The sequence below is a fragment of the Monodon monoceros genome, unplaced genomic scaffold (genome assembly GCF_005190385.1).
Source record: "Monodon monoceros isolate NGI ecotype Baffin Bay Population unplaced genomic scaffold, NGI_Narwhal_1 Super_Scaffold_7, whole genome shotgun sequence".
NCBI lineage: Eukaryota > Metazoa > Chordata > Mammalia > Artiodactyla > Monodontidae > Monodon > Monodon monoceros.
Window position 1 is genome coordinate 19,865,567 of NW_021703784.1, and position 24,279 is coordinate 19,889,845.

A 24,279-nucleotide genomic window follows, 5' to 3' on the forward strand; every position below is an offset into this window, starting at 1 on the left:
TGGTGAGCAAGGGCTACTCTTCATTGTGGTGCACAGGCTTCTCATTGTGGCGGCCTCTGTTGTTGCAGAGCACAGGCTCTAGGCGAGTGGGCTTCAATAGTTGTGGCACACGGGCTCACTTGTTGTGGCTCGGGGGCTCTAGAGCGCAGGCTCAGTAGTTGTGGCACATGGGCTTAGTTCCGCAGCATGTGGGATCTTCCCAGAGCAGGGCTCAAACCCGTGTCCCCTGCATTGGCAGGCAGATTCTTAACCACTGCACCACCAGGGAAGTCCCTGAAGGCACCCTTTATCTTTGTAATATTTACTTTTATTTCTAACATTCCATTTGACTCCTTTTCATAATTTCCATATCTTTGCTAAAATTCCTCACCTGTACATGCATTATATTAACATTTTTACCTCAGCCATTAACACAGTTTTTAAAGATTCCTTTTCTGATGGTTTCAACATCCTAGTCATATCTGAGTCTACTCTTGAATAGACGCTTATGGACCCTTGACAGTGGCTTTTATTTTTCTTGCTTCTGTGGATGCCTCATAATTTTTTTATTGACTATCAGACATCATGTGTAAGACAGTAGAGACTAAGGTAAAAAAGGTTTATGTCTAGAAATGGGCACACTGCTTGTACTTCCCGGCCATTGGTGGGGACAGCTGAGCCAATCTAGTCAGGAATTGAGCTGGGATTGGGATTTTTGTTAAGGTTACTTTCAGCACACCATCATCTTCAAATTTCTCTAGGGTTATGTTTAGGAAGGTAGCTGGTTTGCTGGAGGGTTTTTCCTCAATAATCCTGCTCCACCCTCAACTTTAGACTTTACTTGTGTGCCTATGCCTCAGAGTCAGTTTCTTCACACGTGTGCCCCTCCCACAGAGGCAGACTGCTATTGCTTCTTACACGGTACTTGCTCATCTGGTGGTGAGGGATAAGGGGGGCTTCTCTGTTGTCATGATCCAACCTCAGTCTTGAGGGTGGGGCTTTCTCAGTGATCCTACTCTTTCCCCAGTGGTAGGCAACCTCTAGTGATCTGAGCCCAATACAGTTTCCTGCCACTCCCCTGGGGTAGAGAGTGCTTTCATCCTTTTTTCTTCCCCCTAGCTGAAATAGGTCTTCACCTTTGCCTGGGAAAGGGAGGGAGGGGCAACAGAATTTGCTCCCCTTTCTTAGTGGCTTAAGACTTTTGTTCTTTAAGGGACAAAGGTCCAGATGGGGCTTCACATTTTTCCAGCAGTGACAGGTGCTCCCCTGCTCTGGGCCTCCACCACCAAAACAGGTTTTCTCTAGACTCTGTTCCCACAACAAATCTTTGTCATAAGCACCCAAATGGAAGTCGATGGAAGAGTCAGCAAGTAGGTGCAAACTATTCTTGCATTCATGGGCCCCAGGGTTCCTATAATCTCTGCAACGCCTTTCACAATTCATTAAAATCTTAGCTGTTTGTATGGTGGTCCCATCTTCCTCCCAGGCTCTGCCACAAGTGAACAAGTGCTGTATCCTATCTGTCCACTGAGGGACCTGTTTACATTTCTGGCTAGTTAGCTACCCTCTGATTTCACCTCTCTGATGGATTCAAGAAAGTTATGGTATTTTGGACTATTCAACCTTTTCTTTCTGTTAGCATAGGAACAAGGCTCCTTCCAGGTCTTTTTTAAAATTCACATTTTAAAAATTGAGGTAAAATTCACAAAACTCACCATTTTAACCATTTAAAGTGTACAATTCAGTGGCATTTAGTACATTCACAGTGTGGTGTAATCACCACTATCTAGTTCCAGAACATTTTCATTATCCTTAAAAGAAATCTTGTACCCATTAAACAGTCACTCCCTTCCTAATCCTGACATCTGTCTAATCTACTCTACTTTCTGTCTCTATGGATTTGCCTGTTCTGGACATTTCATATAAAAGGATCCATCCAAATTGTGCCCTTTTGTGTCTGGCATCTTTCACTTAACATTTTCAAGGTTCATCCACGTTGTAGCAGGTATCAGTACTTCATTCCTTTTTATGGCTGAATAATATTCCATTGTATGCATATATAAGAAATTGTTTATCCACTCATCAACTGATGGACATTTGGCTTGCTTCCACCTTTTAGCTATTGTGAATAATTCTGCTATGAACATATATGTACAAGTTTTTTTTTTTTTTGAACGCTTGCTTTTAATTCTTTTGGGTATATACCTAGGAATGGAATTGCTAGGTCATATAGTAATTCTATGTTTAACTCTTTGAAGAGCCACCAAAGTGTTTTCTATAGTGGCTGTACCATTTTACATCCCCACCAGCAATGTATAAGGGCTCCAATTTCTCCACATCCTTACCAACAATTGTTATTTTCCATTTTTTTAGAACCACCTAGTAGGCATGAAATGGTATCTCACTCCAGTTTTGGTTTGCATTTCTCTAATAACTAATGATTTTAAGCATATTTTCATGTGCTTATTGGTCAATTATTTATCTTTTTTAGGGTAATGTCTATTCAAGTCCTTTGCCCATTTGTTATCAGATTTTTCTGTCTTTTGTTATTAAGCTGTAAGAGTTCTTTATATATTGTTCATCCCAGGCCCTTATCAGATATATGATTTTCAAATATTTTCTCCTATTCTGGTTGTCTTTTCACTTTCTTGTTAATGTCCTTTGATGCAAAATAGTTTTCAGTTTTGATGAAGTCCAATTTTTCTATTTTTTTCATGCTTTTGATGTCGAAGAATCCAAGGTCATGGATATTCCCCCCTGTGTTTTCTTCTGAGACTTTCATAGTTTTTACTCTTGTATTTAGGTCAATAATGCACTTTGAGTTAATTTTTGTACATGGTGTGAGGTAGGGGTCCAACTCTATTCTTTTGCATGTGGATATCAGTTGTCCTGACACCATTTATTGAAGATACTATTTGCTGGTCAAATGATCATAGATGTATGGGTTTTATCTGAACTCTCAATTCTATTCCACTAGTCTACTGTATTACTTTTTAAATAATTATTGTTGTTGTTTTTCCTTAAGAGTAAATGGCAAGACAGGACGTGGGTTCAGAGAGAAGATTGCTCTTTTAGGAGATTTGACTGTAGTGAAAAGGAGAAAGAGCATAGCCTTGCATATCTCACATGCCACACGCAACACCAGATTATTTGCATATAATATTGTACTTAATGCTCATAATCCTTCACGATTATCTCCATTACATAAATGTGAAAACTAAAATACAACATTAATTAATACTCTTGCCCATGATATATTCTGCTGATAGCTACAAGTGCATCGCAGATCTGTTTGATTCTATACTCCATCTTTTTTCCACTCTATTGTTTTGTGTCCAGTTTTGCACATGAATTTGAAGTGCCTTTCAACCTACAGAGATACCCAGTTGGCATTCAAAAATATAGCCCTGAAGCTCAGAAAAGGTTTGGAGTTAGAGATGAAAGTTTAAGAATAATTGGCACATGAGGTGGATGGACCTAGAGTCTGTCATACAGAGTGAAGTAAGTCAGAAACAGAAAGACAAATACCGTATGCTAACACATATACATGAATTTAAGGAAAAAAAATGTCATGAAGAACCTAGGGGTAAGACAGGAATAAAGACACAGACCTACTAGAGAATGGACTTGAGGATATGGGGAGGGGGAAGGGTAAGCTGTGACAAAGCAAGAGAGAGGCATGAACATATATACACTACCAAACGTAAGGTAGATAGCTAGTGGGAAGCAGCCGCATAGCACAGGGAGATCAGCTAGGTGCTTTGTGACCGCCTGGAGGGGTGGGATAGGGAGGGTGGGAGGGAGGGAGACGCAAGAGGGAAGAGATATGGGAACATATGTATATGTATAACTGATTCACTTTGTTATAAAGCAGAAACTAACACACCATTGTAAAGCAATTATACTACAATAAAGATGTTAAAAAAAAAGAATAATTGGCACACAAGAGTAGCTGAAGCCATGGAAGTAGAAGGGATCACCTATAAAGAATATGAGACCTAAGTCTAGACCTTAGTGGAATCCCAGGGCACATTCAAGGGTTAGACAGAGAAGAAGAAGAGGAGGTTGTATCTACTTCATGAGACTACAATCCAGTGAGGGCAAGTACTAAGTCCATCTTGTTCATCTCTATACCTCCAGTGCCTAACAAGGGTGCTACATAATGGATGCTCAGTAAATATCTGTTGAATGAATAACTGTTTGGTAGTAAAGTTAAAGGAGAAAAATGTTTCCAGAAGAAGACTATTCAAGAATAGTAAATGCTTTTGAAAAGTCTATGGAAGATAAGGTAACCACTTTGATTAGGCAACGAGAAAGTCAACAGTGATCCAACAAAAAGAACACTAAGTGGAGTAAGTGAGTCCAACTAGTCCAACTAGTGGTTTAAGAATTGAATGGGAGGTAAGGATGAAAAAAGAGCAATTGCAGACTACTCTTTCAAGAAGTTTGACATAGGGGAATAAAAGAAGTAAGCCAGTAGCTAGAAGGCTAGCAAGTTACACAAGTGTTTGTATTTCTAGATGAGAGACATTTCAGCTTATTTGTAAATATAGATATTAGATTAACACCCTAGTTTATAAGAAGCTCTGAATTTATTTGTAGTATTTTAAATAAGTAATTCATACACACAAGAGAATTATTCCAGGGAGGGAGAAATTTATTATACTTCTGAAAAAGAATTTCCAAATATTTAGCCTACGTACATTGGCAGTTTATACTAACCTAAAGGAAGTACTGAAGAGGATAACAATAAAATAAAAACCCTATCAAGAAAACAGAAATGACTGGGTCAAAACAATGCTAGAAAAAGAAACTGAAACTAATTTTGGTACTAACATAATCTGTTTCATTCCCAGTGTAAAGATCTCATTCAAGAGGAAAAGATACCTGGAGGCTTGAGAATGCTATCTTATCTACTCTACAAAAAAATATTTTACCTTTCATATTTGTGCAAACGTTTTAAATGTTTTACTTTAGATTTTGTTTATTAATGTGGTTTTAAAAATTATATATTTAAAAAAAAATTATATATTTAACATATAAATCTGGTATGGTCAGCCTTTAAATATTTGGTTTTTATAAATTATTATTTAGATATTTTAAGATTAGGCCTGGGTAAACTATAAAAGGTAAGAAAACGTGAATGCTATTAGACCAAAAGGTAAGATACAAAGTAAAATAGAAATTACTAGGCAGGGTAGATTTCCAACCTGTCAGAATTAACAAGGCAAAAAGATGTAATGAGTGGGCACAGAGCAGGTTCAAACAAACGGAATGACCTATGCACTCAAAGTTTTAATGAAAGTCCACAAAGAAATTAAACTTCTTGCCTCTAGGAAGAACTGGAAATTTTCTGTGCTATTTGGAACTTTAGGGTGATTTGTAAGTGTGTTTTTTTTTTTTTATATTTTGCTTTGCTTGGTGTAACTATTTTGAGCTTGTATATTTCCAAAGATATTTTATTTAAGATATTTTAGCCTCTCTGAATCAGCAGCACCTTGCACGTGGCCAAATGGTACTCAGGTGGTGGTGATGATGATGTTATGGGTCTTCACAGTCTTAGAAATAACTCAATTCTAGTATTGCTACAGAAACAACATATTCCAAGAGTGAAGTACTACAAGAAAAACTCTATCCCCCAAATATCAGTAGCACAATAAATACTAAGTTTCTGATCTAATATGCTAGGACTCCTTACTAAGCAATAATGAGTACTTACTTGAATTAGGGGGCCAGGACTCCCGGTATTCACTACCTGCTTGAGTTCTGGGTGACTTGCCCCGAACCTGGGGAGCCACACAAAAATCACGAGAGTTATAATCAATGGGAGAATTCAACCAAGAAACTTAAATCCTAAAAGTGTACCTAAAATATATACTTTTCTACCACATCTTTTTCCACAGTATATAAAATTGGACATGTTTATTCTAACAATAAAAATAAAAAGCTTTTTAGTTTCCAGTGTTTTCCCCATATATTTCCCATCTATAATGCCAAGTTCATTCGGGGGGAAGAGGACAGAGAATAAGCAGTAAAGGGACACCTGTGGGTCAAGAACCACAATTCCTTAGACAGTTACACAGTTGCCAAGAGCAAGAGTTACCCGTGAATTCCCTCCCTGGACTGTCACACCATGATGAACAGTCAGCTCCCCAGAGAGGAAAACCAAAGAGAAAAGCAACTGTATATCTTAGCACTGCCTTCATCTGCGTTAAAATTGATAAGACCGAGCTTCTTTGGGGGAATAAGAGAAACACCACCGAAAGAGGGTTACCCTTCTGTCCTGTTTCCTCTGGGTCTCCATGGCGTGCAGGCGCTCCATGAGGCTGGAGATGCCCTGCTCCAAGCTGTCGATGGTGTGGTGCTGAGGGTCGTGGCCACTAAAGCTGTTGCGCAGGCTGCGGAGGGCATCCCGAACAAGCTGCAGGTCACTGCTCTGTGGGCAAAAACGTGGTGCTGCTTGCATGGCACGCTGCCATTTTATTAACCACATCCCAACTGCTGGGCTTAAGAAGATACAGGTGAGAGGTTTCCAGAAGAGATCTTTTATTTTTGAGCGAGGAAGTGTAAACTGTAGAAAATTTTCCTCCACAGATACAAGCCCACTGTCCACTAATCCTTAATTTTGGATAGCAAGTGCCTCACAACTTTACACACCCAACAGATGCAAGAATTGGGGAATGGGGATATGAAAGGCCTACTCCACTGGCGATGGCTAGGGTACTCTTCTGGTTTTGGCTGGAAGTGGCAAGTCTGTACTCAAATCCTAAGCACCTACCCCTCTGTGAGTGACTGAAGCAGCTCCTTTTCCTGCCACTGGAGGGAGAAAACCATTGCTTTGAGGGTTGTGACTGCTGCAGTGGGTCACCTATAGCGGCAAGAAGAAATGATGCTTGTATAATGGAGAATTCCAAAGTAAGATGTCCCACCTTATTTTTCCTCTTTACACTGGTCACCTCCTGACACAGTGCAGAGATTTTTTTCCCTTTTGTTCACTGCTATATCACCAATACTTGACACTCAGAAGGCACCGCTGAATGCAGAGTGAACAAAATGAAAACCTCGCCTGGAGGCCCCAACCTAGCCTCTGCCTGGCCCCTGGAGGGCCTGAGAATGCTGCTCCAGCATCTCCTGCCTTTGCTTCAGTAATAGAAAAAAAAAAAAAAAAAAGAACAATGACTAGTATTTTTTGAGCCTAACTCTGTGCCAAGTGGATCTACCAGGGCTGTGTTTAGTAACTTAATGGGTTATCTTATGTACTCTTCATAATGGCAGAAAAGGTCACTGTCATTTTCCAGATGAATGTTATTTCTAAGGTTCAAAAGTGAAGCAAATGAAGGTACACAATGGTAAGAAAGTAATAAAGCTGGGGTTTGAAACCAGACTTTCTTATCCCAGAACCCGCACTTGTAAGTGCCTCGCCAAATCGCCTCCTGACAAACTGACCTGTAGTGTTGGTTCAGCCCTGAGTCGATAACAGAATCTCCCTCTTTGCCCTTGTAAACATGGGAGGGAGACCCCAAGTGGTAGGTTACCTCCTCTGCCTCTCTTTTCATACAGTGAGCCAGAAGGACGTCTTTGTGTTCCAGATCCACCTGCAAATCAGACACTCCATCAGAAAAGGACTTGTTCAGGTCAGAGGGGCAGGAAAGTCCGTGGCGGAACGTGTCCCCACCTGCTGGTAACTGGCCTCAGAGAGTTTCCGAAGTGCTTCCTCCAACTTGGCCTGGTACTGCTTCAGGAGGCGGTCCTTCTGCCCCAGTTCTTTCTGCAACAGAGACACAGCCTTCAGATGCACGGCAAAGCCAAGGACGTCCAACGCTTCACCTGCTGTGATGCAGTTTCCACCTGAGGAAAGTAGAGCCTCAGAGGGAACAGCCCTTTCCTCAAGCTGCACGGGAAGACGTTATATACCATGGGAGCCTCACATGGAGCAAAGGATTCTGGGAAAGGGAAGGAGGATGGGAACTACCATTAGCAGAAGGACCACTGGATGCCATCCATGCTAGCTAGAGGTAAAGGTTAAGACTGAAGTGAAGTTTCCAGACTCCTAGTTCTGTGTTCTTGCTCCTAGCTATGCTATCTACCTTCAGGATTAGTGGATCAAAGGAACTCAGTAAAGGATTTCCTTGCAGAAAGCAAGAATGAGAACAGAGTACTTAAGTGCTGTTTGAACAACAGCAACAACAGGCTGTTCACCAAAGGTCGGATGGAAATAATTTCCAAACTGATATACATTCTTACTTTATATTCTCCCAAGAGCCGATTCCTCTCGTCTAGCTTCCTCTGCAGATCCACCTGCAAGAAGAATAAGAAAGAATTCTTTGGTGTGGAAGTATTGTCTGCCAATCCAGCAGGAAACCAGCTACTTAGTAACTGGAGTTGATGTTGGCAGTTACAGCATACAGCACAGAGAGGGCATGACTATGGTAAAAAACACACAGCCGCTCTCCACATCTTCAGTGAGATAATCAGACTATAGAACCACAATGCAGCCTCAGTGTCTCAGTGCCCTCAAAGTTGAAGGGCTCGAGGCCAGTGTGGCATGGGCTTTCACCTAGGAACAGAGAGGAGTCTGATGGGGAATAGATGTAAACGGACTTTATACTGTATCCTACTTTGCTACCTGGGGCTCAATGAAGTCCAAGTTCACTCTTTCAACTCACGTTCTGGTTGTGCAGCTCATCTTTGTCCATATTTGCCCTCAGTAGTTCTTGTTTGAGCTGAAGGACAGACGTGTCCTGCTGAGTCAGCCTCTGCTGCAAGGCATCCTGGGGAGAAAGCACACTCACTACTGTGGTCCCAACTCATCAATCGGCCAGTTATCACTAAACTGGGAGACAAAAAGGGTACAGGGTCTTGCCACAAGGAGATGAGCAGAAATTTTTCAGTTCCCTTCCAGGACACTAGAATCTAAAGGAAAATCATATCCATTGTCCTACCAAGCTGATGGAAACCTGATTTTTTCCTCTATCCATTACTTGCCCCTACTTTCCACTGCATTGCTGACAGCATGATGGCCTAGAGGAAGAATAAGTGGTCTTTGGGATCAGACAGACCTAGTCTCAAATTACACGTCTAACACTTGCTTACATGACAGTGACCTTGGACAATGCACTCTCCCTCCTCCCTCCCTGGCTTTCTTCTCTGTATCTTGGGCCTATAAATACTAAATCTAGATGAGCTCTTTTGCCCTAGAGGGCTGGGCCCTATCACTGTCTGACACCCTTTTCATATAGGAGCCCTGGAATCACTGCCACCCTGCCTTCTACAGCCCTGCTGCTGCCCTGCTTCCACTGCCTTCCAGTGCCTAGTGTGGACCAGGACTGGGATTCTATTTCCATGTTCAGAAATGTTCTTAGACTGATGCTTCCTCTTCCCAGTGTCATAGGATCCTACAAGCTTTAGGCTATCTTTCTCTTAGCTTGGACCATCTTGGTTTCCACCAGGCCTCAGACAAGGTGGGTTGTACATACTTATTTAAAAGGATCAGCTATGACACAATCCTCCAACCGCGGTGACTTCAAATGGAACTAATGGGCTGGAGCTGCATCACAGGGGATTTGCCCTGATTTTTCTCTCTTTACAGACTGCAGAGAAACGGTGTAGGCTCTGGAAAGTGTGGGAGCCCACTCTTAAATATGCTGTCTTGCCATGACAGTACATGGCAAGGTGGTCTAAGATGCCCTTGGCACCAGTGGTGCAGAGGAACGTTTCCCAAAGTGTGCTCCATGGGATGTTAATAAGTGTTACATGGGGGAAAAAGCACTTCTGTGGTTAATAGTCTAACTTTTTTTAGGCCAGCCTCTTTAGGACAGACCTTCTCTGGTCCTTTAATATGCTATTATTCATTATGACTCTTCAAGCCTGTAGAGCACTGCTTTTTATTTGAGCATGAAACATGCTGTTTTCTGGAGTATCTCAAAGGACTAAGGCTACAGAATATACTCTGGAAAACGCTGCTGAGTTATACCCTAGTCTAGCCCATGAATGGGAGTATCAGGAAGAGGAGAGGGAAAAGCAGCAGCTTGAGAACATCTTTTTCCACTTCCAGGTATTCATTCAGCACATATACTCCTACTTGGGTGAAATAACATATAAGCAATATTATTAGCTAGATCACCGTTTGTATTAGCAAGACTGGAAATAACCCAGAAGACTATCAGTAGGAACTGATTAAATGAATTATCCAATATACACATACTGGAATACTAAGGTCTTTATGTACTGAAATAGAATGATCTCTAAGATACATTGCTAAGTGAAAAAAGCAACGTGTCAAACTGTATTTGTAGTATGTAATTATTTGGGGAAAAATCACATACATACATATTTGGTACTAACTGATAAGTTGCCTCCAGGAAAGAGAACTAGGTGACTGGGAGGACAGGGCCAGAAGGCCGACTTCTCAAGGATCATCCTTTTGTACCCTTTTAACTTCAAACCATTTGAATGTTACTAACTATTCAAAACCTAAGTAAATTACAATTTCTAAGAGTATATTCTTCTTAGAACTGAAGAAAACTGACAAAAAACTGTAACTGAAGAAAACTGTAATAACTGATTGTTTTCACACATAGAAATAATCTAGGTGGCAGAGGGAAGTGACAGCACCATGAGTCATAACCACCAGAAATAAGCCTCAGCAAAAGAGGTATATTCCTCCACCTGTCTCACTTCCCATCCACAAAGCCCTCTCTTTACTAGTAGCACGGAGCCTGTGAAAGGCCCCATCAGATGTACACAAGAAAAGACTATAGGACCCAGCTAGCCCCCCAGTACCCACTCTTATCCACAGACTGCTTTACTTTGTAAAGAGTTTATTTAAAGAGTTATATGTCTTTTCTTTTACCTTTATCCCCTGTAAGTTTCTGCCTTCTTGTTTATACTTCAGCAGCTCCTTCTGCAAACCAAATATAGTTAGATCAGATGGTAGCATCTGGGTTGCTTCAGAAGCATTACCTCATTCCGTCAGTAAGAACACAAAACTCAGATAACCATTCCAAGAAAAATCAACCTTCCACCGAGGCCGAAGGCAGGTCTGCCTTCTAGTAAACAGTAAAGGCTGACCCACAGAAAAAAACAGGACCCATTCCATTCTTCCCTGTGGCACCCAGGCTCAGCTGTCCAGTTGTCCAGGCTCAACTGCCCATGCTCTTTCTTGCCAAGAAATAAGATACCATACATTCCCATAGGTTCTCATTCCTATATTTAGCAATCCTCGCCAACAGGGAAACTTAATCATAAATCATAACAATCTAAATCCCTCTCACTGAAATATATGATCATATCTTGATATGGCTACCCCCAATTTCATGAAATAATTATCTTCATTTTTAATGTTCAGGAAGGATTAGAGTGCTTCTGTTCTCAAAGAGTGTATTGTTCTTTATGGACCAAACAAAAACACATTTAGCCCAATAATAATATACTTAGTTAACCCTCCCTTACAACAGATTATGACTGTTACTAGGACAGAGATTATAGGAGAGGAACACCCACAACTCAGACTGTACTCTCTTCTTTTCCTATTGCACCCCATCAAGAGTTTGGAATTAACATATCTAAAATGGGGATTCTTGACCTGGACTCCACAGATGGGCTCCAAAGTTACTCCAATCAAAATTCAAGTCAGTGAGTGGGTGTGTGTGCTTTCATGCAAATTTCTGGGGAGAGGGTTAATGGCTGTAGTCATATACTTATGGCCTCAAAAAAGCTAAGACCCACTGAACTAAAAGAACTTTGGAAAGTGTTCATTAAAAAACACCATACTAGGGGTCTTCCCTAGTGGCGCAGTGGTTAAGAATTCGCCTGCCAATGCAGGGGAAATGGGTTCAAGCCGTGATCCGGGAAGGTCCCACATTCCACGGAGCAACTAAGCCCATGTGCCTCAACTACTGAGCCTGCGCTCTAGAGGCCGCGAGGCACAACTACTGAGCCCACACTCCACAACTACTGAAGCCCGCATGCCTAGAGCCCGTGCTCCTCAACAAGAGAAGCCACCGCAATGAGAAGCCCACGCACCGCAACGAAGAGTAGCCCCCGCTCGCTACAACTAGAGAAAGCCCACGCGCAGCAATGAAGAACCAACACAGCCAAAAATTTAAAAATAATTAATTAATTAGTTAATTAATTTTTAAAAAGTTCTCATCACAAGAAAAAAATCTGTAACTATGTATGGTAACAGATGTTAACTAGGCTTATTGTGATATAATATATACATATGCTGTATACCTGAAACTAATATAATGTTATGTCAATTATTTTAAAAACGACCATATTGATATTAGATCCACTGTTTATTTTAATTAAAAAGATAAACAATATGAAACATTTCAAATATACAGAAAGGTATAAGCAATAATGACATAGATACCTATTACTAACCACTGAGATTAAAAAGGTATCACCTTTTTGCTATATTTAGGACATCTCTCGCTCTCTCAATTAAAGACATAATACACATACAGCCAAAGTCTTGAGTCTGCATCCTTCCCTGCTCCCCATTACTGTCCTGAAGTTGGTGTGTAATAGTCCCATAAATTTTTTTCAAAGGGCAAAATGTACATTTCCTGACATACCTTTAGGTCCTGATTCTCCTCCATACTCTGATCCAGACGACTTTGGATTATAATCTGAATGTAAGGCAAAAAGAGACGGTTATGTACCTATGCTGTAAAATTCAGAGGGCATTCATTCAACAACTATTTATTGAGCAGTTACTAGATGCTAGCCCTGTACAGTGGCTGCAAAGAACAGGAAACAGTCCCTGCCCTCCAGTGATGCATATGGCAGGGGTGGTGCGAGTAGATGAATGTGGATAAAGTTTAGAATGAATATGTGTGTGTTGTGTGCAGGGGCTGGGCAAGTGGAAAGAGAAATGACAAGAGATGAGGCTCGAGAGGAAAATGGAACAGGATGATGAAAGGCAATGGGGAACTGATGAAAAGTTTTAGGCAAAGGGATGACAAAATAAAATCTGCTTCGAAGTCAAATTTTTCTTGCTGTTTTATGGAAAATGAATTAGAGGAGGGCAGGACAGAAATCAGGAAAACCAGTTAGAAGGCCACCAGAATACTGGATGGAGGCCTGAAATTAAAGTAGTAGCTGTGAGGATAGAGAAAACTGGATGAAGATATTTAAAAAGTATACTGAAAAACTTGGTGGCTAACTGGATATAGAGGGAAGGGCCGCAAAGGATTCTAGGACGAGATTCAGATTTGTTTGGGGTATTTGGGTAGATGGATAGTGATAAAGAACAGAAACCTAAAAGACAAGTAGTTTTGGGGATGGGGAGACAAGGAAGAGAAAGGTATTTAATTTAGGACTCATTGAAATTGAGATGCTTATGGGGCATATAGGGGAGATAATCAACAGGCAGGTGCATGTTACATTTATAAATGTAGAACTCCATGGAGAGAGCTAGGCTAGAAATAAATATTTGAGAGGCAACATATGAGACAGGTGGGAAGCAAGTGAAGCCATGGCAGCAGGTATTACCCAGGTGAATGGACAAGATAGAAGAGGGCCCAGAGTGGAACCCTGAGGAGCAGCAACATTTAAGGCACAGGCAGAAAAAGAGAAGCTTCAAAGGGGATGTGAACTAAGAATGCCACCTGCCAAGTCAATAAATAAAGACAGCCATCAAGCCACCGCAGGACAACGGCCTGGGCGGTGAGCCCTGAGGGAATTCAGGGTGGAAACAAAGAATGCCCGCATCTAGCAGTCAACTGCTGCAGCCACCTCTGAGGAGACTCAGGATGAGAAAGCACAGGATCCTGGCCCCAGGTAGCTGAGGTGCACATCAAAGGAACGACTTCAGTGAGCCCAGACTCTTGCATCTTCCCATACATAGAAAAGCACGAAATTCCTTGAAATACCTGGTTTTCTTTTATTAAGAGTAATCTTTTGATGTTCTGACTACCTGTTTTGGTTGCAAAAACTCCTATATATCCTGGCTTCCCCCCTTCCTTTTCGGAGCAGTCTCTCAGAGTTATCTGAGATGCTGTGTCCTGGGCTTAAGTCCTCAGTTTTGTCCTTAAGTCCTCACCGAATGACACATAAGCCTTGACTTTTAGGTTGTGCATTTTTTATCAGTCGACAGGGACCTGAATGTAGACTCCACGAGGAGAGGGTCTGAGGTCTGATCTGTCCTTCAGGTGTCTCTGGCTCTTTGAAACAGTGTCTGGGACATAGTCAGCACACAATAAATATTTGTGGGAGAAAGGAAGAGTAGTCAAACATATATGAGGAAAACCAGAATAGTGGAAGTCAGGGAAGAGAGCATTTTAAGAGGGCACAGATGAGTGTCCAATGCTAAAAATAAATCAAACACTCAAAGCAGATTATTCAGCGTCCAGTCACAAAAGAAGGAGCTCACCAATTGTTCCTCGGGATTGACTCCTGGTTCACAGAGGGCCAAGGGCCTCTCCTGTTCATCTTCGGGTAAGGATCCACTGAGCAGTAAGGCCTGGACAACCACAAAGGCAGAAATAAACTTAACTCCCATCAGATGATGGAGTCTAGAGTTGGCCTTGGTAAGCTCATCCCAAAATGAAACTACAACTGGGCTTCCTCTAGAAATCTCCCTGGTAACTGTGGACCCTTAGATACCTCCAACTGCTCATCCTGAATCTGTCTGGAGTGCTTTTGTCCGGCTGGTGCTCCAGGCCTCTTTCACCTCTCTGGATACACCTGAATCCTCTGCTCCAAGGCTCCTTGGCCCCAGAAAAAAATTCTAAAAATAAACTTTCCTTTCAAAAGTGACATTTCAAACCAGAGCTGTTTAAACTGAATTTTACCAGCTGGAAAGTGAACTAGAAACAGTGTAGAATTATCCCGGCAAAGAAAAGTTTATTATAAGGAATTATTTGGAATACATTTAGAGCTTGGACTTGGGTTTGTTTGATTCTTGTTTCATTTAAAAATTCTTCATTTTTGCTCCCTAGGGCAACCTGGATAGAACAAGAAGGAAAACGTATTTGCGGAAAGGTGTCCGTATTTATTTCAAGGCTTCACACCAGGCTTTGTTTTCATTAGAATATTGGCGGTGGGGTGTCGGGTGATGCAGATTTACCCTGAGGCTAAGGAAGCTCAAACCTCAGGGCGCCTTCCCAGTCCTGCCCCTCCCAGGGTCCTATAGCTAACATTGTAGTCATAATCTGTAATCTTAATTCTTAAAGAAGCCCCCCCCAAAATGGTATGCTTTAGGACCCACAAAACTTGGATCTACCCCTGCAGGTAGGTACAAGACCTACAGGCTCAGTGAAAGATTTAAAAATCTAGCACCATTTTGTATCAAGATTTTTTCTCAATCCAATCCAAAGAGAACAGATACAGAGGTTAAACCTTGTTTCAATAAATATAACATAAATTACATCATAAATGTTGGTATATAAAATCATTTTAAGATCCAGCCACTACCAAGTCTACCAAGTACTAACTGATAATACAATTTTAGCCAAGCAAATGAATTTGGTTATCCCATGGAGTTGTGGCAGGGACCTGGGGAGAACGACATCCCATGGAGTTGTGGCAGGGACCTGGGGAGAACGACACTACAGAAATACAGACTCTAGGGTCAAAGTGTTCACCCGGCTCTAATAACGTACACTAAAAAGTCAGAAATCCTGGACGTGGCTCAGCATGCAACTTGTTCATCACTGAAAGAGTTAAGAAGCCCAGTGGATGCTGTGAGCCCCATTGTATTCTGTAATGGAACTGAATTCTCATTGTGATCCTGTGGCTGTGAATTAAAACTCCTCTGTTTGCAGGGAATATTAGGATGCTGACTTTCTGCCTGTTGATTCTCTTCTTTTTCTGTCTAATCCGCTATGGGATTTCTCCCAGATTGAAAAATGCAAACCAAACTGAAAACCAAATTGATGGATATCTATGTTCATACAATGAAATTATCCTGGGAAAAACCTGGTTGAGTACAATCCCAAAATTCTCCATGCTTTAATCCTTCCTATTAAAGGACAGCACAAAAAAACGATTCCATTAACTAAACCATTCCTTATTGGAGGGACAGAGAAGGGGACTAAAAGGCAGACATTTAAAAATACAGAGCAAATGAGGGAAGAGCAACAACCTCCTTGGGAATGTTTAGGCAGTAAACGTTCCTCCAACCCCTCTCGGTTCCTGGGGCATACATTATGCAAATTATTTTACCACTGCACGAATCTCCCTTTTTCTTTAGGAATGCTTTGTGTCCCCACCCTGTTGCTGGCTGGCTGGGAGTACGCCCTCCACCGCCTGCAGGCTGCCAGAGCCACTCACATAATGTGGGCTTTGTTTACGTGTCCATAAATATTTGACAATTCAGAAGCAGTGCAGTTCCCAGCACAAACAGAAAGGAATATTCCTAGGCAATTTCAGGGTCATCAGAACACTATAAGGGCTCCCCCAAACAGGGACAGACACACAAAGACAGAGGATTGAGGGGGGTCATTCAGGGTAGGAACTAAGTCAAGTGGGTCAGTTGGCCTCTGGGGGAGATTTGCTGGCACAGAAAGTATAGGAAAAACTGAAGGGCTTTGTTGCTCTTCTACCTGATCATTATGCCTTGGCGTCCACTTACAAATGCACTAAGAGTGAGCTAAATCCCTTAGCTAGACCAGGCAGAGACCTGCAGCGTTACTGGCATTTACAGCCTTCCTGATGGTGAATTCCTAGGAGAAAATCCTGACTCTACACAATGCCATTCTTCGGTGAAAGCTGCCATTGCAGGTCTGTGGCTGCAGACAGGGGAGAAACCCACCCACAAAGCAGAGAGCCAGAGTAGATGTTTGGTAATGGTGGATATGGCTCCCATGTTTGCAGAACTCCTAACAGCTGTTCTGTCAGCAAGAGTCCCTGAGGCCCATTTAAGCATACTCACTTGTAAGGGATTTTCTGCTCTTCCTGCACTACTCCATGTAAACTCCCCAATTCTGACCTCATACATAACTGAGTCAGTTTACTTTCAACTGATCCTAGTGACTTAAAAATAATAAACAATTGGTGCAGGAATTCCCTGGTGGTCCAGCGGTTAGGATTCAGCGCTTTCACTGCCATGGCCGGGGTTCAACTCCTGGTCCAGGAACTAAGATCCCACAAGCCATGCAGCCCCGCCAAGAAAAAGAAAAAAAGAAAAAAATTGGTACACCAAAGACAAACCACGAGGGAAAGAGCTACCTGTAATCCTGATATCATTTTCTTGGCTTCCTCCATTTCTTTTTCCAAATGTTCTTGTTGTTCCAACAGCTGTTCTTCCCATGAAGTCTCCAGATAGGGCCGCGGGCTGCCTGGTCTCCAGTCCCGGGATAATGGAGAGTCTGTCTCCTCTACAAGAGGAAAGGAGGGAGTACAGTTCATGTTGAAGAAAACTGAGCTGCAGGCAGAAAGCAGTCACAGTCCTGCGTGTTCACAGGGCCAGGTCACCTGCCTGCTGAACCTTCTCTCACGGCACAGACTGGACTCTCCACCAGGTGGGGTTGTGAGACAGAAAGAACTGGCCATTGACTGACTCCAGGCTCACGGGAGTGGCGCTTATTCTGTTGGGGAGATCCATCCTCTTTCAAACCTTCAGGAAGCAATAAGACTCCCTGGGAATCTTGGTATGGGACAGATTTTACTCTTAATTCTCTAGAATTGGCATTCCTAGAGCTTGATCCTGCCAGCTACAAAGGGGGAAGCTGTCAGAGGCAATGAAAACAAAATTCCTGTTGGTTGCTCTGGAGCTTCAGAGGGAAGACCTCAACTCAAATTCCTTTGACCATTCTGTTATGACTGAACCCCTTTCACATATAACATTGTGTGAGTCACAAAGGAAACAAACCATACTTGTACAAAGTGTTTCATCTCTCTCTCTCTGGTTTTATTTCCCTATCTTTACAGTCTCTTTGCTCTGATTTCATTCATAAGAATGAATATGATAAGTATAATCCCTCTGGGTTGTTGTGCGACTAAATGAGGTAACCTATGTGCAGGGCCCGTGGTAGCTGGTTCAGAGCCAGCACTCTGTAAAGGCCTCCCTCTCCCTCCCCAGGGTGCCAGGAATTTCTGACTCAGGAACAAGACTGACTTTTTAGTACTAACATCAGGGCTAGATGGGAAATGGAATAAGGAAGAATTTAATTCCAGTTTTCCTTCAGAGGGCTTCAGTTTCATTATAACCCTTAGAGGCAAATAAAACTCTAAGTCTTGTGCTTTGCTTCTTCCATGCTTTCCTCTGTGTTTAATGTAAGAAAAAGATCGACCGAGACAGAGGAAGAAGTCTACACAAAGGGAACTCTGTGGTCCTTTCTGTAGCCTTTATACCAAACATGATGCAGACCTGCTCTGTGCTGTATGTTCTCACAGATGCCTCACCTCCTACTATATATTCCTGGCCCCAATTTAAGTTAGAGAAGCACTGAAGTTATTTGCATAACACAGAAATAATAAAAACTGTTAACTTGAGTAGGCTTCTGCCTGTTTCAAAGTCATCTCCTAACTCATAGGCAGCCGGCTAATGAACAGCCTGTCTACACGGCTGCAGGATATTTGACAGCTAGGACATCAGAAGTGACAAATCTATGAGCGGATACAACATTCACTGGCTACAAAGCATTAGAGCTCTCTAGAGTGGACCCTGCATGCACAGAATATGGAGGGAGAAGGCCAAGGAGGTAGTCAGGACCCCCAGACTCTTGAAGCTGTTCCTTGAGCCAACCCAGGCAGGCTGAGAAATAGTACCTGTTTTGTTCTCTATTCCTTCAGAGGGAATAATCACGAAATCTGCCTTCTCCTCCAACTGGGTTATAATAGAGTCGCTCTTTGCACTGTGGATAGGACTGGGGGAAGTCAGGCTGTGACCGAAGGAAAAGAAAGAGAAACAATTACTGCAAACCGTTGTTTAGAAGCCAGCTTTCCTAATTTATCCCAGAAACGTGTTCTTTTTTTTTTATTATTTTTTTTTATTTTTTTAACATCTTTATTGGGGTATAATTGCTTTACAATGGTGTGTTAGTTTCTGCTTTATAACAAAGTGAATCAGTTATACATATACATATGTTCCCATATGTCTTCCCTCTTGCATCTCCCTCCCTCCCACTCTCCGTATCCCACCCCTCCAGGCTGTCACAAAGCACCGAGCTAATATCCCTGTGCCATGCGGCTGCTTCCCACTAGCTATCTACCTTACTACGTTTGTTAGTGTGTATATGTCCATGACTCTCGCCCTGTCAAAGCTCACCCTTCCCCCTCCCCATATCCTCAAGTCCGTTCTCCAGTAGGTCTGCGTCTTTATTCCTGTCTTACCACTAGGTTCTTCATGACCTTTTTTTTTTCTTAAATTCCATATATATGTGTTAGCATACGGTATTTGTCTTTTTCTTTCTGGCTTACTTCACTCTGTATGACAGACTCTAGGTCTATCCATCTCATTACAAATAGCTCAATTTCACAGAAACGTGTTCTTATTCATCTAACTCCTACTGCCTGACACGGTGCCTGGCCCACAGCAAGAACAAATGTTTGTTGAATGAATGATGAGCTTGTTAAATGAATGAAATGAATATTGAATGAATGAATGACCCAGTCCCAGGAAGTCTTTTCCACAACAAGGCTGCCTTTAAGCCTAGCTCACTGAGAAGAGATTTACCAGAAGGATGGATAATCTAGCATTTTAAAGAACTCTAAGTTTTGTTTGGTTTGGCTTTTTGTTTTTGTTTTTGTTTTTTACTTAACCACCACCTCCTCCACCATCATCCCTGGGCCCAAGTTCAGGGGCTTGATGTAGTATGTGTTTTAGTAGCTTTGGGAGCTGGAAGGAAAATCTATTTCCAATACGTTGATCTTTCACTGACACATGCAATACCAGCAGAGTAATCACGGCAGATCAGCTCTAGGCTGATCCCAAAGTAGGGGATGGTGTGGAGGGTGCCTCAGAGGGGAGCAACTGCTGGAGTGTGGACAGTGCCAGGCTGGGCAAAGGAGCAGTGACATATCAACAAAGCTAGGACATGATACAGAAAAGGATAATACGTCAAAAGGGGAAAAGACCTGCTAGGGGATGGTAAAGGTTTACTTGATTTACTGCCATCAAGGAGTTATTCATATCTCTGCCACACTATTTTCAAATTGTCATCAGAAACCTTGCAACAATTCTTAAATTCTAGTATAACTACTAGCCTTGGAAGGAACTGTTTGCATTTTTAGGGAAGCAGAATTTTAAATCTCCAGAAGCAAATCTACAGGACACGATGGGGATGTGGCTGATGCTTCCATCTGAAGAGCCATCTTTCTTTGCACCACACCTTGAGAACATCAGCACTGAAACAATCTCAGGGGTTGTGGGGTCTGCAGACCCAGCCCCCTCTCAGGAATTCTTTCCAAATCTATCACCCAGACAACAGTGAAAGTGTCTTGGATTCATTGACCCACTTAATGTGCCCCTGAAGTCTCCCAGGCTAATCCTCCCAGCCGCGATCAGGAGTTAACATTTCATCTTCCTAGAAACCACTAAAAACAAGAGCCAAGCACAGTGGTGTTAGCAAGAGATTTCAAAAATCTCTGAAGCAGCCTGAGGACTAGTGTCTCAACCTCCTCGTTGTCCAGAGTTTTGGGCTTTGGTGGGAATGACCTCAACCAGTAACACACCCTCATCCTTATTAGAACCACAGAAAAAAAATTAGTTTTTTGCTTCTTCGAATTAAAAAAAGTCACTTAATCACATCTATAGATCTACAACCCAAACAGGCAAGATGGGTGGAGAGAGGCAAGAAGTGGTATTTAGAAAAGGTAATTGCTTTACAGAACTCTCTTATCCATCTTTCACCACTTAGGCAATCTGACTTCCAGGCCAACATGCATTAGCTGCTGGAAAAGCATTAGTCTAAGGGTACTATGTCATTCATAAGAAGAACAGATTTATGACACTTCAGGCCTCAGCATCCGCCTTCTTATAGAAATGGGGGTCCAAGTGCAGAAAGAGGTCTGCACCAGCTGCTCCTCTTTGAGAAATGATAAGACAACACTTTCTCAGCTGACAAGGTGTTATGGCTGACATGTTCCCTTGCCTGCATTTAGCTGGACCACTAAATGTGGGTATGTGTGAGACGAAGGGGGGCGGGGGTGGGGTGGTGTGAACCTAGGATGCAGGCGGAAAAATGCTTTCCTAAAAGCAGAGACGCATGCTCAGCTCCACTGGCTCCCCCCTAAGTGAGCTGTCTCCCATATAAGGGCAGAAAGAGGCGGATGTCTGCATATCCAACCCCACTGGGGGAGTGGCAGAGCAGCCAAAGGAAAACAACATTTCTCTTTCTTGAATTGGGGCTGCCAGTGTGTGAGGCCACGGAGAGGTAAAACCATGAAACTAACTGGCCAAGTCAAAAGGTAAAGGATCTGAGGAAGAAAAATCCTGAGGCACATGTCAGAGCAGGCATCTTGCCGCCTCCCCAAGACGAACCTCACGGATGAGGATGGTACACTAAATCCTCTGCCTCAAGTCAGACAAAAGTATTTTAATGCTAATTAATTATATGATTTAGGCTCTCCCTGATTAGCTTTAAAACCCTATTTTATAAACAAGTAACTTCCTACTTGCCATCATAATCCTGTCAAGGAACAAGTGATTACAATATTAATTCCCACAGGTCTAACGTCTCTCCAATCTTATCAGACAAACAATCTCCCAGAAAAGCTACCTTCAAATTAGAGTCAAATCAATTTTTTAAAAAAAAAAAACGGGTGCTGGGCAATATGAGTTCTGTTCCGTCCTGAAGTGCCTCCTTCTGTAGAGACCAGACAGGGTCAAGGTCCACTCCTTCCCCTACGCTGGTTGCAGCTTCCTAAATCCACTGTATTTTACAGTGATAATCCCAGGCCAGCAGCCTGTTCTCCCCAATATAGCGCCCCCACCGATCCCCGCCTGTCTCTGGCTAACAGCATCCTCCAGTCCTGGCCCTGCTGCCACCCATGCCCCCCACCTCCAAAGCCAAAGTGGCTTCACCTCACCATTTGACTTGCGTCCCTCCCATGGTCCCCCTCGTGGCTCCGGCTTCAGCAAGTCGGCTTCCCGGGGTGAAGTGGGAGGCTGAAAGTCACAGCGCTCCCCAATTCGGGCATGTCTCCCCGCGCTGAGGCCCGAAGAACGACTCCACGGGCAGGCCAACTACCAGAGCCGCTCGCCCCGGTCCCGAGAGGGAGGAGGGAGGACAGAGAAGCAGGCGTCTCGGCCCCAGGGACGGGGATGCTCCCGGTTCTGAGGCGCGCTGTCCCGGCAGCTCAGACACTGCAGCAGCCCAGCCTCGGCGGAAGCCGCCTCCCCTCGCAGGCTGCGGGTCCCCGGCAGCAGCATCGTGGTCTCCGCGGCCGCGCGGCCCCGGGCGTGCCCCCGGGCGCAGGCATTTCAACCCATCTCCGACCCACCGGAGTAAAGGCTGCCCGCAGCTCCGGCTGCGCGGTCGAGTCCCGGTCGGGCGGCAGGCGGCGATCCCAGCTCCGCACCGCCTCCCCGGTCCCACCCTCCCAACGCCCTCCCCCGCTTCCCAGGCTGTCACTTGCGGGCAGGCAGCGCCGGGCTCGGACCTAGGCTGGCGCTCGGCCTACCGACTGAGCTCGAGGCAGAGCGGGGCGGGGCTGCGGGGCCCAGCGGGAGCCCCTGGCGAGGCACCGGAGAGGCCGCCGGTCGGCAGAGGGAGGGGGTCTGTGGTCCCGGTCTGGAGAAGCCCAGAACTGATAGCGGTGCCTTCTCCTCTCTGAACCCTGCCTTCGTGGGCACGGAGGTCGGGGTGGGTCTAACGCGGCTCCTTGTGGGAGGGGGCTCCCCCGGAAACCCGCCGAACGTCTGTCTCCCGCACCCTCCCCTCGGGCGTTTCATGTGTTCTTTTTTCCCAGCTAAGGATCGTTTTGCTTGGATATGGCGAGAGGCTGGCCCGAGGTCTACAGGTCTACGAAGCAACAGGCGGGCAGTCGGGCAGGGCTTTGCCAGGATGTCTCTCAAGGAGCAGGGGGAGGGGATGGGACATAAGAGCCTGTCTTTCCTACCTTCTGAACCACTCCCCGTTCTGAATCACATACCAGGGACCTCCTGGCCTTCATGGATCACTTAGACATTAGGTGGACTCCCCCTGAGTGGGGGGGTGGCGGAGGGGGGGGAGGGGGGCAGAATGTGCCAGAGCCTTCTGGGTTCCAGCGTGCTGCCTGAGCATCCCAAAGAGGTGAGTGAGAGGTTGGCTTAGAAGAAAACGACCAAATCAGGAAGGAGAGAAAGAGGAAAGCAAACTATTCTCTGACCCCTCGCCTAGAAAACTGTCACTGTCGACCCACTGGAGCCTGATTTCCAATGGCCCCTAATTCACACGGTCTCATACCCCTGCTCCCAGTCTGAGTTCTGCCAGACAGGAGGAAAGCAGGTGCTCTCAGGAAAAAATCCAGACTCTTTTTTTCTCTAACTCTGGCAAGCACTATCAGGCACAGAAAAGTAAAAGGCCTGAAGCCATGCAGGAAGCAACAGATCTCATTATACAATGAAATATCCTTTGATTCTGTACCAAGTGATAGTCCAAGCAGCAAGCAAGGAAGGAATGGTTTAGATTCTCTGTAAAACCACATCTATTGCTTAATGGGTACAAGGTTTCCTTTTGGGGTGATGAAAATCTCTTTGGACTGGATAGAAGTGATGGTTGCACAATATTAATGAAGGTACTACGTACCACTGAATTGTACACTGTAAAATGATAATGGCTAATTTAATGTCATGTGAATTTTAAAAATAAAAAAACACAACTATTAAATGTGAAAATTAAAGTCGAGCAAGGTTACCAGTATATTAAAATGATGGAAAGAATTCCATGTGACCTCAGCAAATTAGAAAATGGTCCATCAAACTAAGATGGAATTTTATTAGGAAAAGAAATAGGAGGAAGGAAACAAACACATAAAATACATACATATTAGACAAAGAACAATTAGGCTTAACTACAACAGACTAATCCTGGGTTGAGGTAAGAGAGAAAAGGTTATAAGAGCATAAATTAAATATGATTCAGCAATGAAATGAAGTTAGTAAATAAGCTAACATGACCTGGGGATGTGTTTATAGGAGCATGATTTACATGAGCCAGGAAAATAATCTTTTTCTGCCACTATACTTGGCATTGATCAGGCTTTTATTAGAGCACTGTGTCCTGTTTTGGTCTCTGCATTTGGCTCTAAGGGATATAGACAACATTTTTCAGCTAGAGTCACACACATTGTTAGCCCACTCAAATGTACTAATGGGCCACAATTCCCAGCCCTGTAAATGAAAGGTGGGAACATTCTAAAGGCTCT

At 43.5% G+C, this 24,279-nt stretch overlaps 1 protein-coding gene across 3 annotated transcripts in view; it reads right to left on the reverse strand.

Moving 5' to 3' along the window:
* The window catches only part of DIXDC1 (DIX domain containing 1), a 74,426-nt gene that overhangs the window by 11,182 nt on the left and 38,965 nt on the right, over positions 1-24,279 (reverse strand). For 2 of the 3 annotated variants that reach the window (XM_029209015.1, XM_029209014.1), the window contains 12 exons: positions 18,700-18,812; positions 17,158-17,306; positions 14,360-14,449; positions 12,561-12,614; positions 10,832-10,882; positions 8,646-8,750; positions 8,224-8,277; positions 7,655-7,747; positions 7,515-7,574; positions 6,758-6,847; positions 6,254-6,415; positions 5,699-5,765 (listed from right to left, as the gene is read on the reverse strand). In XM_029209015.1, the coding sequence (XP_029064848.1) occupies positions 5,699-5,765; positions 6,254-6,415; positions 6,758-6,847; positions 7,515-7,574; positions 7,655-7,747; positions 8,224-8,277; positions 8,646-8,750; positions 10,832-10,882; positions 12,561-12,614; positions 14,360-14,449; positions 17,158-17,306; positions 18,700-18,812 (1,088 nt within the window). Of the gene's footprint in view, positions 1-5,698; positions 5,766-6,253; positions 6,416-6,757; positions 6,848-7,514; positions 7,575-7,654; positions 7,748-8,223; positions 8,278-8,645; positions 8,751-10,831; positions 10,883-12,560; positions 12,615-14,359; positions 14,450-17,157; positions 17,307-18,699; positions 18,813-21,960; positions 22,419-24,279 lie in introns of those variants that run through there. The other variant, XM_029209016.1, reaches the window with a different exon arrangement.